Consider the following 18,797-nt stretch of genomic DNA (forward strand, 5'->3'; position numbering starts at 1 on the left):
CCACCGATCCAGGTTTTCCCATTTATCAACACTACCATGGCACTACTTCTCATACGCCACAAGCTTCACCACCGAAGTCAATTCCACACCCTCCTCCGCCAATCACCCCTGTCTTTGTGGCATCTCCACCAGCTGCACTCTATAAATCCCCGAGCGAACCTGTGTGCCAAGCTCGGGACAACTAGTATTATCCCCCGGAGCTCACCTACAAAGAACCCAAAGCCTATCCATATGATCCACATCCTGACCTACCGAAGAAATCAGAAAAACCGGCCAGAATTCCTGAATAGGAAGAGATGCTCAGAAAAATGAAAAGCATAGAGCAATCCTTCAGGGATATGAGGGGTCTAGGAGGTCAGGTAAGCGTGGCTTACAAAGATCTATGTTTATTCCCGAATGTACAACTACCGGTAGGGTTCAAAATGCCCAAGTTCGACTTGTACAACGGACGCGGCGATCCGGTGGCTCATATGAGAGGTTTTTGTAGCAAGATGAGGGGAGAGGGCGGAAGAGATGAATTACTGATGGCGTATTTCAGCCAAAGTTTGAGTGGATCGGCACTAGAATGGTACACCAGGCAAGATCATAATAAGTGGAACACCTGGGACGATTTGGCCCAAGCATTCGCTTGTCACTTTCAATATAATCTTGAGATCATTCGAGACCGACTGTCCCTGACCAAACTGGAAAAGAAGCACAGTGAAAGTTTTAGAGAGTATGGGTTCCGGTGGAGGGAGCAAGCAGTAAGGGTAGATCCCCCAATGAAAGAAAGCGAGATGGTCGATTACTTTTTGCAGGCTTTGGAGCCGACTTACTTTGGCCATTTGGTGCCCGCAATTGGCAAATCTTTTAATGAGGTTGTGAAAAAGGGAGGCATGGTCGAGGAGGGGCTTAAGTCCAACAAAATCATGAGCTATTCAGAGATCAATGCAACCACTCAGGCCATCCAAAGCAGCACTGGGGGTGTACTTGGGAAGAAGAGGAAAGAAGATGTCACGACTGTTGAGTCCGGAGCCTGGTTCGGATCCAGAGGCCCGTCACCCTATTATAGTCAACCATGACCCTACCACCAAAATTACCCCCATACTCCATATAGCCCTCCACAACATTACTACCCACCACCAGATCCTCATTTTTCCATCCATCATGCACAAACCTATACCTAAACTCCAGCACACGCACAATGGAATGCGCCATCTCCACAAAATCCATACCCAGCTCCGCAAAACACGTATCCACCCTCAAGAGCCTACAGAAATCCCTCCAGGATGGGTTTCTGACCAAACCCAACCCTCAAGAATGAGAGGTCACAGAAGCAAAAGACTTTCACTCCACTGGGGGAATCATATACCAGTCTTTTTCACAGATTGAGGCAGTTGGGCATGTTGAATCCAATTGAGCCTAAAATGCCAAATCTTCCCCCCCCAGAAATCTTGACCATTCAGTGAGTTGTGAGTATTGTTCAGGGAGCCCAGGGCACGATACAGAGAAATGTTTGAAGCTGAAAACAGCTGTGCAAGAGCTTATCAATACTCATCGGATCGAGGTTCAAGCCCCAGAAGCAGCAAATATTAATCAGAATCCACTGTCATCTCACCATGACACACACATGATTGAGTTGATAAACAAAGAGGGGGAGCCCAGGAAACCATCACAGAAGGTAATGATGATCCGTTCCAGCGAAACCGACTCAGAGGAAAAAGTAACCAGTAGGAAATCAGCGGTCCAGTTGAGAGGGGTAGATGATAAGCTAGTTGTGGTAGCCGACAGAGGGTCATCAAACATTGTTTCAGTGGAACCAGAGAAAGCTAAAGTGGTAGTGCCAGGGGTAGCAAGTAAACCTGTTATGGTTGTGAAGGGTGCTCACATAGAGCCTGTCATTATAAAACCGGTAACTCAGCTTCCAGTGATCAACAGCAAGGCTGTTCCTTGGAATTATGAACGAGCGACGGTGATTTACAAAGGGAAAGAAGTCAAAGGAGATGTGTGTGAAGCCCAAGGTCTAACTCGTTCGGGAAGGTGTTTTGTTCCCGCAGAGTTAAGAAGGGCCAACCCAGTAGCAACAAAGAATCCAATTACCGAGGAAGAGGTGGAAGAATTTTTAAAGAAAATGAAGGCACAAGATTACTCCATTATGGAGTAGTTGAGAAAGACCCCGGCAGAGATCTCATTGTTATCCTTGTTGATCCATTCAGATGAGCATCGCCAGGTATTGATGAAAATTCTGAACGAAGCCTATGTTCCGGATAAGATCTCTGTGAACCATCTGGGAAAATAGCAAACAAGATTTTTGAGGTCAACAGAGTCACTTTTTCAGACGATGGGTTGCCCGTGGAGGGTACAGAACATAATAGGGCCCTCTATTTGATTGTGGAGTGTGAAGACTCGATAGTCACTCGAGTACTGATTGATAGTGGTTCCAGTGCCAATATCTGTCCTTTGACCACCTTAAACAAACTGAAGGTCGATGGTGACAGAATTCACAAGAACAACATCTATGTTCGAGGGTTTGATGGTGGTGGTACAGACACAGTGGGTGACATCATACATGAATTAACAATCGGTCCGGTCGAGTTCACCATGGAATTTCAAGTGATAGACGTGGCGGTGTCGTATAATCTTCTGTTGGGGCGACCCTGGATCCACGCAACCAAAGCAGTGCCTTCTACACTGCATCAGATGGTCAAATTTGAATGGTATAGACAAGAGATTGTGGTACACGGGGATGACGGTACAGGCGCTATTAGTGATGCCATTGTGCCCTTCATAGAAACCGATGATGACAAGGGCCCATAGGTTTATCAGGTTTTTGACGCAGTCTCAGTGGACAAAATTCTTGAGGGCGGGGGCCTTCCACTTCCCAGAATCGCAGCTGCGACCTTCATGATAGCCTCAGAAATGTTAAACAACGGGTTTGTACCAGGAAAAGGTTTGGGGGTTGATCTGCAGGGTATTGTCCAGCCAGTTTCTTTGCCCAAGAACCTGGATACTTTTGGACTAGGATTCAAGCCTACCGCAGTAGATGTAAGACGGGCCTGCAAGTTGAAGAAAAGAGTTTGCGTCCTTCCCAAGCCAATCCCGCGCCTATCCAGATCTTTTGTCAAGCCGACCATCAAAAAGCGATTGCTGTCCAAAATTACAGGGCCATTGATTGGTGCAGAGGGAGACTTAAATGAAGGCTTTGAAAGATTATTCACCGAAATCAACATGATAGAAGTTGGGGAGGGGTCCAGCAGGCTGATGTGCAGTTTGTGGGGCCAAAAGCGAAAATCAACAATTGGATGGCTACTTCTTTTCCCATTCAGAGGGAGTCTTGGTAGTTGGCTCTAATTTTCCTTCCCGTTTTCTGGATTATTCCAGGGTTGTAGTCCAGATTTCTTTCATTTTGTTGTGTTCATCGAAGTGTGAAACCTTGTTATCCCGTAATTCAATAAAATAAAAAAGTTTCTTCTTCATTCCTTATTTTATTTTAGTTTTGTTTTCTTCTTTTCTTTTTCTGTACAGTTCTCTTTATACTGGTCTTAATGACATGGCGTGCATAAGGAATTCTCAGCCCAGTCTTAAAAATCAATCTGATTCTGAAATGATAGTTCAAGAAGTAGATTGCTATTACAAATTAGAATATGATGATGAGGATGAAGCGTTCGTAGAAGTTAGTAAGGAGTTAATTTACTTCGAAGAAAAACCCAAACCCAATCTGAATGACACAGAAGCCGTCAATTTAGGGGACACAAACAATATTCGAGAGACTAAAATAAGTGTCCACCTTGAGCCAAAAATCCGGGAGGAGTTAATCAAAACACTCATTGAGTACAAAGATGTTTTTGCATGGTCATACGATGACATGCCAGGGTTAAGCACTGATTTAGTGGTCCACAAATTGCCCACTGATCCAGCATTCCCTCCCGTCAAGCAAAAGTTGAGGAAATTCAAAACTGATATGAGTGTGAAGATTAAAGAAGAAGTTACCAAACAGTTGGATGCAAAGGTTATCCGGGTCACCAGATATCCTGTTTGGTTGGCTAATGTCGTGCCTGTGCCGAAGAAAGATGGCAAGATCAGAGTATGCGTCGATTACCGCAATCTCAACAAAGCAAGTCCAAAGGATAACTTCCCACTACCCAATATCCACATGTTGATTGATAATTGTGCCAAGCGTGAAATCGGATCTTTTGTGGATTGCTATGCCGGGTATCATCAGATTCTAATGGATGAAGAAGATGCAAAAAAGACGACATTCATTACACCCTGGGGAACTTATTGCTACCGGGTAATGCCATTTGGTTTAAAGAATGCTGGGGCAACCTATATGAGGGCAATGACTACTGTGTTTCATGATATGATACACAAGGAGATTGAGGTATATGTAGATGATGTGATCATAAAATCAAAGCATCAGGCCGACCACGTCAGGGATTTGAGGAAATTCTTCCAGAGACTTCGCAGGTACAACCTCAAGCTCAACCCCGCCAAGTGTGCATTTGGTGTTCCATCCGGAAAACTATTGGGATTCATAGTCAGTCGGTGAGGCATCGAGCTTGACCCATCAAAGATCAAAGCCATACAAGATTTGCCCCTTCCGAGGAACAAGACTGAAGTGATGAGTCTGTTAGGAAGGCTGAACTACATCAGCAGGTTTATTGCTCAGCTCACGACAACTTATGAGACTATTTTCAAGTTGTTGAGGAAGGACGTTGCGATCAAGTGGACTGATGAGTGTCAAGAAGCGTTTGACAAGATAAAAGGTTACTTGACAAACCCACCTGTGCTGGTTCCGCCAGAACCAGGGAGGCCTTTGATTCTTTACTTGACAGTCTTGGAAAATTCATTTGGATGTGTACTGGGGCAGCATGACGTCACCGGCAGGAAGAAGCAAGCCATCTATTATCTTAGCAAGAAGTTCACAACTTATGAGGTTAAGTACACTCACCTGGAAAAGACATGTTGCGCCTTACCTTGGGTGGCATAGAAGTTGAAACATTATTTGTCATCCTACACTACTTACCTCATTTCACGCTTGGATCTATTGAAGTATATCTTTCAAAAGCCTATGCCGACAGGCAGACTTGGAAATAGGCAGATTTTGCTCACAGAGTTTGACATAATCTATGTGACTCGGACTGCGATGAAAGCTCAGGCATTGGCCGATCATTTGGACGAGAACCCGGTCGATGAAGAGCATGAGCTACTGAGGACTTATTTTCCTGATGAAGAGGTGATACACATTGATGAACTAGAACAGGCCGAAAAACCAAGCTGGAAACTTTTCTTTGATGGGGCTGCTAACATGAAAGGAGTCGGAATAGGAGCAGTGCTTATTTATGACACGGGGCATCACTATCCTGTTACCGCTCAGCTTCATTTTTATTGTACCAACAATATGGCTGAGTACGAAGCATGCATTTTTGGTTTAAGGTTAGCCGCGGACGTGGATGTCCAGGACGTCTTGGTCTTGGAAGACTCGGACCTCCTGGTGCATCAGATTTAGGGCGAATGGGAAACAAGGGATTTGAAGCTCATACCATACCGACAATGCTTGCTTGATCTGAGTAAACGATTTCGATCAGTGGAGTTCAGACACATCCCGAGAGTTCATAATGAGGTTGCCGATGCTTTAGCCACTTTATCATCGATGTTGCACCACCCAGACAAAATTCATGTTGACCCATTGCATATCCAGGTTCGTGATCAGCATGCTTATTGCAACATGATAGAGGAAGAAATGGATGGCGAGCCATGGTTTTATGATGTCAAGGAATACCTCAGGATGGGGATATACCCGGAGCAGGCCACCGGAGATCAAAAGAGAGCCGTTCGGTGATTGGCAAATGGATTTTTCCTCAGTGGAGGAGTGTTGTACAAAAGAACACCAGATTTGGGATTGCTGAGATGTATAGATGCTTGTCAAGCCACGACAGTTATGACAGAGGTACATGTTGGAGTTTGTGGGCCACATATGAGCAGATATGTATTGGCAAAGAAGATTCTTCGAGCAGGGTACTATTGACTCACTATGGAGCGTGATTGTATCAGTTTCGTGAGAAAGTGCCATCAGTGTCAGATATACGGAGATCTGATTCATTCTCCGCCGACAGAATTGCATACAATGTCAGTACCATGGCCATTTGTTTCCTGGGGCATGGATGTCATTGGACCTATTGAGCCAGCAGCTACCAACGGTCATAGGCTCATTCTGGTGGCCATCGATTATTTCACTAAGTGGGTTGAAGCTAAGACTTTCAAGTCGGTAACCAAGAAGGCAGTGGTAGATTTTGTTCATTCCCATATCATCTATAGATTTGGGATCCCAAAAGTGATCATCACGGACAATGGTGCTAATCTTAACAGCGGTTTGATGAAAGACGTATGTCAGCAGTTCAAGATTACGGATCGCAATTCCACCCCATATCATGCCAAGGCGAATGGAGCAGTTGAGGCAGCCAACAAAAACATAAAGAAGATACTTCGGAAGATGGTAGAAGGTTCGAGGCAATGGCATGAAAAATTAGCATTTGCATTGTTGGGTTATCGCACTACTGTCCGTACTTCAGTAGGTGCAACTCCTTATTTGTTGGTATACGGAACTGAAGCAGTGATACCGACAGAAGTTGAAATTACATCCCTGCGGATTATCGCTGAGGCTGGGATTGATAACGATGAATGGGTCAAAGCCCGATTGGAGCAGTTGAACTTGATTGACGAAAAGAGATTGGCAGTTGTATGCCATGGCCAGTTGTATCAAAGGAGAATGGAAAGAGCCTACAACAAGAAGGTGCGCCCTAGAAAATTTGAAGTGGGGCAACAGGTGTTGAAACGAACCCTGCCACATTAGGCTGAGGCGAAGGGCAAGTTCGCCCCGAATTGGCAAGGGACATTTATTGTAACTAGAGTGTTGTCCAATAGCGCTTTATGTTTAACAGATATCGAAGGGAAATGCGTCGACATGGCTATCAATTCTAACACATTTAAAAGATATTATGTATGATTTCTTTTGGTTGTAATTGTTGTTGTTTGTACTTGGCATTTATCGGAGAATGAAATGACAGAGGCAATTCTTTCTTCTATCCAAACACTTTAACCTTTGATTCCCCTTTTGAGCCTTATTTATTTCTTTCATACCCCTCTTTTGGAATCAGTAATGAAAATGAAAGAAAAAAGATAAGAGAAAAATAATGATAATAAAGACAAAAGAAAGTCACAAGAAAAACAAAGGAATTGGGAACTACGTTTGACCTGATTCCTCAAGAAGGATATGTAGGCGCCTTACAGCTTGGTCATAGTGTAACAACAAAAAACGAAAAAATCCCCAAGCAAGAAAACTGGGGCAGAAGTTGTGTTTATAATTTTGGGAAAGAAAGTTGATTCCAAGAGTTGTAATATTTTACCCATCAAAATTATTTTGAACCTTTTACCATTTTTCTTTTAGCCATACACAAAAACCCATATTGATGTCCCAAAAGACCTCCCGATCAGTATCCGAGAAGTGCCAAGTCATGCAAATAGAAGTCGGGAATAACACTCTGATCCTCAGTAGAGAAGAGGATCATAAGCTGGAAATGAATTGATAGCCGAAAGAATCCCCAGTAGAGAGAATTTCATCGGCAACACTCCAATCCCCAGCTGAGAAAGAGAAATAAAATGAGAGAGTCTTATCGGTGAAAACCTTCACAGGCACCATAAGGCGACGGGAGTTGAGAGAAATGAGAGAGTCTTGTTAGTGAAAACCCCTCGAAGGGCACTATGAGGCGACAAGACAAGATTGGCGGAAAGGATCCGCAGTTGGCAAAGATTTGAGTGCCTGTTTATCCCCAGCGAAATAGGGCCACCAAAAAGATTGATTGATATAAGTAGACTGGGTTGATTAATCCAGAATGCACGACATGATCATTGGGATCGGTTATATCATTCAGATAAGTCCTTTTCCTTTTCTTCTCCCCAGCATTCATTCGGAAAGACTTCTTCTTTTTCCATCTTTTGAAATCATCACTTTTCATTTCTTTTGTTTTAAGACTTTATCTCCCCAACAGTTTGTTTTTGAAAAAGATTTTTCAGAGCTTATTACCAGTTGCCAAGATGGTGCAAAAACACAATGTGGATAGGACGGGCCAAAGATAAGGCGACAAAGCGAAAAGAAGTTTGTCGCAAGACCAAATGATGAATGGGTCTAGATTCCAAGAGGACCGAATTTCCAGGGGAAGTTGGAGAAAAACAGAAATTAGGAGGTTGAAAAGTTATGGATCAAATTCCAAGAGGATCCCCAACAGATTTGCGAGATGCAGGAACAACTCCGACAGATTATCGACCAAGTTTCGCGATGATTGGACAACACAGAGCGGGGAAGGAAGAGAAAAGAAAAACCATCCCCGGCAGCAATATCATCCCCAGCAAATAATATCATCCCCAACAAGTTTTGTAATAAAATGCAAAGCAGGGAAAGGAAAAAGGGAAAACCATCCCCAGCAAGAGTGGCACGACCACTCACCACATTTTAAACTAACAAATATTTCGTTGATGTGAAGCAGGGAAAGGAAATATTATTGACAGCGGGAAGACATGGCCGCAAAGAAGATTATCAAACTGGGGCAGAAAATTTTCTCTCATAGCAAAAATTTTCTTGAAATCAGATACCCACTTGGGGAAGATGGAAGATAACACAAGTTTTGAAGGAAGTGGAATCCCCAGCAGTATACGGGAGAAGGCAATACAAATTTTAAAGAAAGCAATCTTGGAAGAAGCAAGATAACCCGAGTTTTAAGGGTAGTAGTCTTTGAATCAGTGTCATCTCCACCATTGTTAAAAGGAGGAAAGTAACTAGTCTTAAAGAAGGAAGATAATTCTCCAGCAGTGTTATCCCCGACAGGTTTCAGAGAAGTGAAAGCACCAGCTTTAAAGGAAGTAGTCTTTGAAGAAGGAAAATAACATATTTGTGAATAAAATATCGGTGTTATCCCCAGCAGTTTTCAGAGGAATAAAACACCAGTTTTGAGGGAAGCAGTTCTGAAAGAGGATGATTCAAGTTAGAAGGTAAATGGTTCGGGAGGAAGGAAGGAACAACAGCAATAAAACGCATTGTTTAAGAAGTAGTTGAAGTCAGGAACCCGCCTGGAGAATGGAGGTATTACATTTTACGAAATAGTTGAAGTCAGGAGCCCGCCTGGAGAATGGAGGTATTATATTTTAAAGTTTATTGAAGTCAGGAGCCCGCCTGGAGAACGGAGGTGTTATAATTTTAAGAAGTTGTTAAAGTCAGGAGCCCGCCTGAAGAACGAAGGTGTTACATTTTAAGGTTAATTGAAGTCAGGAGCACGCCCGGAGAATGGAGGTAATATATTTAAATTGTTTATCGAAGTCAGGTACCCTCCTGTAGAATAGAGTTGCTATATTTTTAAGAAGTTGTTGAAGTCAGGAGCCCGCCTGGAGAACGGAGGTGCTATAATTTTAAGAAGTTGTTAAAATCAGGAGCCCGCTTGAAAAACGAAGGTGTTACATTTTAAAGTTAATTGAAGTCAGGAGAACGCCTGGAGAATGGAGGTATTATCTTTAAATTGTTTATCGAAGTCAGGAACCCGCCTGGAGAATGGAGGTGCTATATTTTTAAGAAGTAGTTGAGGTCAGGAGCCCGCCTGGAGAATGGAGGTATTACGTTTTGAGTCGTAGTTGAGGTCAGGAGCCCGCCTGTAGAATGGTGGTTGTTAATTTTAAGTCGAAGAAGTCAGAAGCCCGCCTGGAGAATAGAGATGTTGTATTTTTAAGAAATTACTGAAGTCAGAAGCCCGCCTGGAGAATAGAGGTGTTATATTTTTAAGATGTTGTTGAAGTCAGGAGCCCGCCTGGAGAATAGAGGTGTTGTATTTTTAAGAAGTTGTTGAAGTCAGGAGCCCGCCTGGAGAATAGAGGTGTTATATTTTTAGGAAATGGTTGAAGTCAGGAGCCCACCTGGAGAATAGAGGTGTTATCTTTAAGAAGTTATTGAAGTCAGGAGCCCGCCTAGAGAATGGAGGTGTTATATTTTAAGAAGTAATTGTTGTTGAAGTTAGTAAAGCAGAGGAATACAACAAAAATCCCCAGCGGGAAACAACAAAAATCCCCAGCAGAGGAAAGTAGTTCAAGATTCGAAGAAAAAATAATGCGAAGCTCACAAGAAGGAAATAAGCAGTTCGAGATTGGCAATCAAGGGAGAATATAAGACAAATCAGAAGTAAAGAAATACCAGAGGAAACACGAGGCAACAAAGGCAGCAACAGTCACATGACCAAGTTTGAGAATAAATCTTTGTAATTCATGGATCATAGCTTAGTATAACTTCTTTATCTTTCATCAAGGTGTAATAAGGAGGTCAGTAAGCGGTAACATCAGCATCAACAGCAGTAACAGCAAAATAACAGCTTCATGGTAGTCCCAGCTACCGAAACTTCCCGAACAACATTAACTTGATTCCCTTCTAGCCAGGGATATGTAGGAAACCTTTGAAGCAAAGGTTCGGTTAAATCTTTTCAAAAATGCTTCACACGGAGTATTCCAACGGGCAAAAATCGCTCGTATCCACTCACTTTATCTTTGCACGAAAACCTTTTTTGTTTTTGGACAAAGAGGGGCAGCTGTGAGCACGTGATTTTTAACCTATGAGAATTACCCCCAAAAAAATCAAAATAAAATGGTTTGGTGTTGTTTGTTATATATTTGTATTCTCCAGGCGGGCTAATTAAATAAACAAGTTTGTTTTACAAAATGAAAAATCACAAAAAAAAAAAATTACTTTGCAGTTTAGCATTTAATGTCAAATTGTGTGATTTTATTTCTAATTGATATTCAATTGTGTGTGATAATTATTATTAAGGGTTGATTAGTATTTTGTAGGATAATTTTGGCTTTACAATTTATTTTAGAATTTTGGTTTTGGGAATTAAAAAAAAAGAAAATAGAAGAAAAAGAAGAAAACAAGAGAAAAATAGGACTGGGCCAATTTTAAAAGAGAGTTCAGGCCCAGTCCAAATACCCTCTTGCCCGGTCCAACCCAGCCAGCCTTGAGGGCCGATGGAACGACGTCGTTTGAGCATAAAGAATCTGGGTCGTTGATCTCATTTGATCGAACGGTCCAGTCAATCCCCAGATATATCCAAACGACGTCGTATATAGCCGATAGATCCAGGACACCCATTTTATTTGATCCAACGCCTCAGAACAATCCCCACAACCCGACCCACTTGCCCCGGATCGACCCCTCCCCAGTACTACACCAAAACGACACCGTCTCTTTTAAATGAACTGATCCAGGCCATTGATTGTGCCTGATCCAACAGCCAGGATTAGACCACCCCCTCCGTATATAAACCCAACCTCTCACCTTACACCCCCCTAAGCCACACCCCTGTTCATCATCTCCTTAAGAGACAAACCAAACAACCCTCCAAACCCTAAGCACCCTGAAACCCCTTCGCCTGAAAGCCGACGGCAACGATGCCAATGACCATGAAACTAACACCCCTAGAGCACCTAAACACCCTCTCCACGAATCCCTTATCCGTTTTGCTCGAATTAGACTGTAGCTTCTCGAATCTTCAATCGAAGATTCGAGAAAACTTGAAACCCACCCCAACCAGTCCCAAACTCACACCAAGGCACCCCCTGACCACCCTCGTTATGGATCTGTTAACTGTTTGCCTCGAATCAACCTCCAAATTCTCGAATCATCAATCGAAGATTCGAGCAGAACTCGAACCTACCCAAAACCAATCCCAAATTCACACCCTGGCACCCCATGACCTCCCTCGTGCCCAAACCACCTTTGGTTTGAATCGAATCTGGCTAGAAATACTAGAACCCCAAATCGAAACGTAAGAACCCTAGAAAACCAAAACTGGTTTCTGTCCGAAGTTTAAGGGAATTTGGGTGTTTAACTGACCTTAGTCGAAGTGTTCTCAGTTGAGAACACTCGATTAAGGTCCGTTCGACCTCAAACAGTTCGAGTTTGAGTTTGAATTAGGGTCGTCCAGGTCCCGAGTTCGTGAGGTATTTTCCCCTTTCCTGTTTGTTCCATTTTTGTGTTTGTTTATTCTGTTTACTTTAGTTTAGTTTTATTGACTTTTGATTTTCTTTTGTCGATTAATTATGTCCGTCTTTAATGACCCTTTATTTGGTCGAACTTTTTTTTGGTCATGGTTAATGAATGTGATAAAACTATATAATCAATTTGAATGAGTGTCGTCGATTAGTTAAGTTTTGTTATGAATCCCTGTTTTCTATCAATACGATTCGAATCACCTGTGTGCCTGTTCGATTCTTATTTGCTATTATTGTATGTGTTGTAATTCATATAGTCGATTGAATAAGTGTCGTCGATTAGTTTTACATGCTTCCATTCTGATTAAATAACCTGATAACAATGTGTTTCGTACTGCTTCAATTCTGATTGAATCATTGTTTGAATTTGATTGTGAATTGGTTATAGCTGTAGTACTTTAGTGATCAGTTAAAAATTAGTTGTTAGGTTTGTAACTTAGAAAACAGATCGATTGAATTTTAGGGCATGGCAGTAATACACAGGGGTTAAGGGGGTATTTTAAGGATTGAAAAGTTCAGAAGTTGGCTAGTTTAAGTGGGCTGACAGTAGGGTACTAGAATACCATTAAACTAATGCAATTGTTTAGTACTAATGGGGAACAAGACATAATGGTGGGGGAAAGGTTTAAAGAAAATGGATTAAGAAATAGGTGCCCATACCTATTTGGATTTAAATAAAGGATAGACAAGTGTAGTGGGGAACAAACATTTACTAGTGGAATTAAAAGGAGACGATGGGCAGAATTAGTGGAAAAACTCTGCCCAAAGTGCTTTTGAAAGTTGAGGGGCAGGGTCAGTGTTTGGTTATAAATAGAGTCCCTTAGAACAGATTGAGGAGGGTTTTTGACACGGGATTAATTCTGAAAAAATCTGGAGAGAGACATTGAGAGGACCTTTTTTTGAATGGGCAGTAAGGGTAGAGAGTCAAAAATAAATAGAATTCCAGTTGAATGTTTCTAGCTTGATTTCTGATTGTGAGAGTCTCAGAGGTTCCCTGGTTGTTTTTCTAGTGACTTTGGGTTTATTCAGGCTGGTTTTGAGTCAGTTCTGGTAATTCTATTGGGTTTTAAACACTTATGGATTTCTGTTTAATCGCTTAGGTCTGCTGCGTATGTCCCTAGCTGTTGGTACCTGTTGTTTGGTACTCGCAGTGTTTGTTTGATGTTCTGCTGTGTTGTATTGCTACTGCTGCTGATCCTCTTCTCCTTATTCTTGTCATGTTTTTCCAATCCAGGTACACTTTTCGAATCGCCTTGATGTAGCTCCTTGAAGTTGAAAAATGGAAATATTCACAGATTTGTGTTCATTTGTAGGCTGCCTGTTGTTTATAATTGGATGAGTTGTTAGTTAATTATATCTAGTCGATATTTATTATGTGTTTAGTATTATATGAATAGTGGATACACATGGATTGTAATTAAGAGCTACTGAACTACTATGTTCCTGTTGACATGCTGTTAGTTTACAAATTTGAGCTGCTAGGCTGTCAGTTGCTTTACCATAACAATTAGTACTAGATGAAGTTATTTGAACTATTAATTCATTCTGCTATACGGGATTCATGTCAAAGTGGGCAACTAGTTAGGGACAATAATTTAATTAGAAACGAAAGCATCAGAATGTTCGAATGTGCACTAGTTTGATTTGGGACTACTTGAATTCATGGTTATCTAGCAACCGCTTTAGTATAGGTAGTGCTCACTTTAGTATAGCACTATTCTATTGAAAAGTCAAATTCAGAAACATGATTGGGGTTGCAAATGTATGCTGGGTCATCAAGTTTGATTTCGAGTTAAACCTAATATCAGTAGGCATCAACAGTTTAGGCTAGTAATATCAGTAGGCATCATTCGTAACTTGTTTAAAATAAGCAGGCACCGTTAGCACTGACTAAACCAATTGGTCATGATAATTGGATATAAATAAGTAGTTAATTTGAACGAGCGTACGTCGTAGTATTTTATTACTATTTGGTAAACACACTCTGGAGAGTTGGAATAATTGTGGTGTGCAAATGCTTATCCCGCAATCTTCTCGGCCTGATCCTGTTCATTCGAACTGGGCTAGTCCTAGGCCCACTTTAGGCCACTGAAAATTCACGGTTGGCCTGCACAAGTTTTATGGCTTGGGCTCTTTGGGCCCAAGACTGATATGGCATGTTGGCACTTAAGGATGGACTGGGCTTTTAAATAAGGTAGTGGATTCACATTAAAAGGTTCGTCTTTCGTTTGGGTCAGGCCTTGAACTATGAGGCCCGATTTTGTAATGTTAATTAATTAGGACTTTTCCTTTTTTTTAGAGACAAAAAAGTATAAAATTATAGATTGCTTTAGATTGGCCCTTTTAAAATAAGAATGAGATGAGCCTCGCCGAATAAAAAATACAAAATTGCGGGGCCCTCAATAAATATTTGTTTTAAAATACTTAGACTTAGGGACGGGCCGTTTAGCGAATTTCACGGCCTTCCCCAAAAGATAATAACGCGCAAGTCACTTATGGTGCGCTTTAAATAATTTACTCTCTTAAACTCGGGTGCACATTTATGTGACCCAAATCCAAGTCTCAACAAAGTCGAAATGTGTCTCTAATCACGGGTACATTGATTGTGATGTGGTTCGAGATGCATTTCCACGACGTTGTAAATTCTTTTAAAAATAATGAGTGAGACGAGCCTCGACAAACAAAAGTATACAAGCTGCGGGGCCCTCTATACGTGTTGATAAAATTACTTAGACTTCGGGATGGGCCATATAGCAAAATTTCACGGCCTTACCCAAAATAATGATACGCTAGTCGCTTTAGGCGCGCCTTTAATAATTTACTTTCTTAAACTCGTGTGCACACTTATGTGACCCAAATCCAAATCTCAACGAAGTCGAGTTGTGTCAAAAACCACGGGTGCATTGATGTGACGTGGTTCGAGATGCATTTTCACGACGTTGCAATTCTCGTTGAAAAAAAATTACAATAATAAAAGCGGTAAAAAGTTTAAATTTGCACATAGGTTCAATATGAATTAAAATTAGATAAATAAGTCAAATATGATAGTTGAGCGACCGTGCTAGAACCACGGAACTCGGGAATGCTAAACACCTTCTCCCAGGTTAACAGAATTCCTTACCCAAATTTCTGGTTCACAGACTATAATACAGAGTTAATCTTTTCCTCGATTCGGGATTCAACCGGTGACTTGGGACACAATAAATCTCCCAAGTGGCGACTCTGAATTAAATAATAAATCTTGTTTCGATTGTCCTTTAATTGGAAAAATTCCCTTTACGTCCCTTCACGGGGGTGCAGGTAAAAAGGAGGAGTGACAATTGTGAGATTACATGTTAGTGAAGTTGAAAGTCTACAAGTGTAGGTCATGGTTTTTGTCCCCTTGAGTGGGATTTTTCCACTTAAAAATCCCGTGTCTGTTACTTACTGCTTCATAAGTATTCTTAGTGGAAACTCATAGAGGATCAGGTACTCTATAGTTTAGTGGACTCATATAAACTATTTGCGCTGATGGCTCAGTCTGATGATGATGAAGAGGATGAAAATGATGAGGTAAATTTCAGGGATGTTCAGAGAAATCTGAAATCCTACTCTTCTAAGAAGTTAAGATCATTAGCAAATGTTCTAATTGATGCATATTATAGACTTGTTAATGATAAGGAGATATTGACAACAGAGCTAGGAGATGCTGAACAATCTAGAGATGATCTGGTGGTTTGGTAGTGGATCTAAATCAGACCATAGCTAATCATGAAAAAAAGGAAGTTTTGAATGAAAAAATAAATAGTGTAGAAAATGAGAGAGATTACTTGATGTTAGTGGTTGTTGCTTTGAAGGAAACCATAGAAGACTTTAGCAATGAAAAACACACTCTAGAAGAGAAAATTGTAGCTACTGAGCAAGAGGGATGACTTTTTAGTGATAATCACTGACCCAGAGGAAACCATTGAGGGACTCAAATTAGAACATAGGACTGTGAGTATTGGGAAAGGGAAGAAAGTAGCTAGTGAGACACACATCAAGCTTGAGAATGAATTAAATGATGTGAAAACTAGTCTATGTGGTGAACTTGAAAAAAATAGGCAACTTCAAGCTGAATTGGAGAAAGTAAAAATCGATCTTGAGAAATATCTGAAGTGGACTTGGTCCTCAGATGCTGTCACTGCCATGTACTTCAACAATAGTGGAAACAGGTAGGGAATTGTGTTCCAAAAGGAGAAAACTCCTTACAACCCTCACAGCAAGTACGTCATTGTTCTTGATAACTGGCTTTGTATCCATTGTGGGAACAATAGGCACTTCAAATAAAATTGCTAGGCCAGGGTTCAATCTGTTCAAAAAAACAAAGTGTTTACTGAAAAAGTGACTACTAAAGAGGGACCAGGTACCGCTCGCAAGAAAGGAATATTGCCTGCATGGACTAGAAAAGCTCTTATCTATCCCTTTTCTCATAACAAGGGACCCAAACTAGTTTGGGTTCCTAAATCTAATACATGATTTATATGTGTAGGGAACTGAGAGAGGAAGCAGACTGCAATGGTTCAGGAACAGTGGATGCTAAAAGCACATGACTAGAAACACCATAGATTGTCTCTCACTGAAAGCTTTGTAGGAAAGGGAATGTATCCTATGTATATATAAAAAAAAGGAAGGGGGGGTACATTCTCGGTGTTGAAAAGTTGAAAAGTGCATGTCACACTCGATTGAGAGCGTGTGCTATGTGGATTTCGTGAAGTAGAGTCCCTTGAGTGATTCTCAAATTTGTGATAAAGGGGGCAAAGTAGAGTTCTTATAAAAAAATGCGCACAGTTACCAATCTGGTAACTGGTGAAGTGGTCTTAGTTGCCAAAAGAATAATAACATCTACTTCGCTGACCTTAAATCCCTATAAGCTGGTGATATGAGTTGCTTGAATATAGTTGACAATGATGCAAAACCGTGGAATGAAAGATTGGGACATGTAGGGCTCTCACTTCTGAATGAACTAATTTAGAACAAACTAGTTCGTGCGATGCCAAATCCTAGATCTACCAGGACAATGTTTGTTAGAGCAAATAAAGAGACTTTAGAAGTATTTGCGACAATTGTCGGGAAGATCCAAGTGAAGATGGAACTGAAGGAAGCACGTATCAGATCTGACCACAGGACAGAATTTGACAACGCCAAAATCGATGAGTTTTGTAATGAAAATGGGATCACTCACAACTTCTCAGCACCAAGGACTTCACAGCAAAATAGTATTGTCAAAAGAAAGAACAGAACTCTGGAAGACATGGCACGGACAATGCTCATTGACAGTAGAATTGCCAAAACTTTCTGGGCAGAAGCAATAAACACTTCTTGCTACTTAGTAGAACATGTGTATGATCAGGTCCCTCATAAAAAAACCCTATGAGTTGCTCAATGGAAGAAAACCAAAGATAACTCATCTTAGAACCTTTAGATGCAAATGTCATTTTCTCGACAATGGGAAGGACCAGCTCGGAAAGTTTGATGTAAGAAGTGATGAAGGAACCCTTCTGGGACACTCCTCTCAAAGCAAATCCCACAAAGTCTACAACAAAAGGGCACACTATGTGAAATAAAGTGTTCATGTGCTATTCAACGAGACACTCTCCTCTAAATGATGATCAAGATAATGAACCACTTTTGGTCCCTGAGAAATATCTGATGTTTCAAATGGGAAGGCTGATATGATGAGTCAGATAAGGAGATAGGTGAAGACAATGCAACATCTTCTTCCACTTTTCAAGAGGAACCTGGTACTTCAATTACTACAATTGAAGCTGAAGAAACAGTTGGAGATGTAGTGCAAGGTACTCCACAAGCAGCAGAACAAGGAGTGTAGGGAAATCCACTTAATTTACCTAGTTTCTCCACTACTCAAACTTTAGTTCCATTTGGAAACACAAAAGCTCCCAGCCACTTGATAACATAATCACTCCCCTTGATTCTGGATTTAGATAAGATCAAAATCCAAAAATTCCCTAGCCCCTTCTGTATTTCTATTCCAGATAGAACCCAAAATCAAATCCCAAGGAATCTTATTTGAAGGCTGCCGAAAGAAGTTTGAGATACCGTAAGGGAACACAGGATCTGGTCTTGTATTACCCCTCATGTGACAGTTTTAATCTCATTGGATATACTGATGCTAACTATGCAGGTTATCTTGTTGACAGGAAAAGAACTTCTAGAATGGCTCACTTGCCATGATCAGGTCTTATCTCTTGGGCACAAGGAAGCAAAACTCAGTGGCTCTTTTAACAATTAAAGCAGAATACGTACCGACAACATCCCGTTATGCTCAACTCCTATGAATTAAGCAGCAACTAGAGGATTTTGGGGTATTTACTGATGGTATGCCTCTTCTATGTGACAACATCGATGCACTCAACTTGGTGAAGAATCCAGTTCAAAACAAAAGGACCAAGCACATTAATGTGAGGCATCATTTTCTAAGGGACAATGTGGAGAAAGTGTTGATATGTATAAAGTTCTACAGCACAGAAGACCAAATTCCAGATATCTTCACCAAGGCCTTGAGTAGGGAACATTTTGAAAGAAACAGGGTGAATCTAGGGTTATTAAAGTCTAATTGAGAACCTGATTCTCCATCAGTTGGCTATGAAAATCACCTTCAGGTACACTTAGCTAAAGTGTTTTCTGGCCAAGCCTAACTCACATCGATATCGTTGCAAGTAAACACGCATGATGATCATAGAAGTTAAAGGTACAAT

At 41.2% G+C, this 18,797-nt stretch overlaps 1 protein-coding gene across 1 annotated transcript; it reads left to right on the plus strand.

Moving 5' to 3' along the window:
- The first annotated feature begins 17,098 nt into the window (after positions 1-17,098).
- Positions 17,099-18,331, plus strand: LOC138885648 (uncharacterized). The gene is made up of 3 exons (XM_070166620.1): positions 17,099-17,357; positions 17,766-17,876; positions 18,240-18,331. The coding sequence occupies exons 1-3, from the start codon at positions 17,099-17,101 to the stop codon at positions 18,329-18,331; spliced, it is 462 nt and encodes a 153-aa protein (XP_070022721.1).
- The last annotated feature ends 466 nt before the right edge of the window (positions 18,332-18,797 follow it).

This window comes from Nicotiana sylvestris, chromosome 2 (genome assembly GCF_000393655.2).
Source record: "Nicotiana sylvestris chromosome 2, ASM39365v2, whole genome shotgun sequence".
Taxonomy (NCBI): domain Eukaryota; kingdom Viridiplantae; phylum Streptophyta; class Magnoliopsida; order Solanales; family Solanaceae; genus Nicotiana; species Nicotiana sylvestris.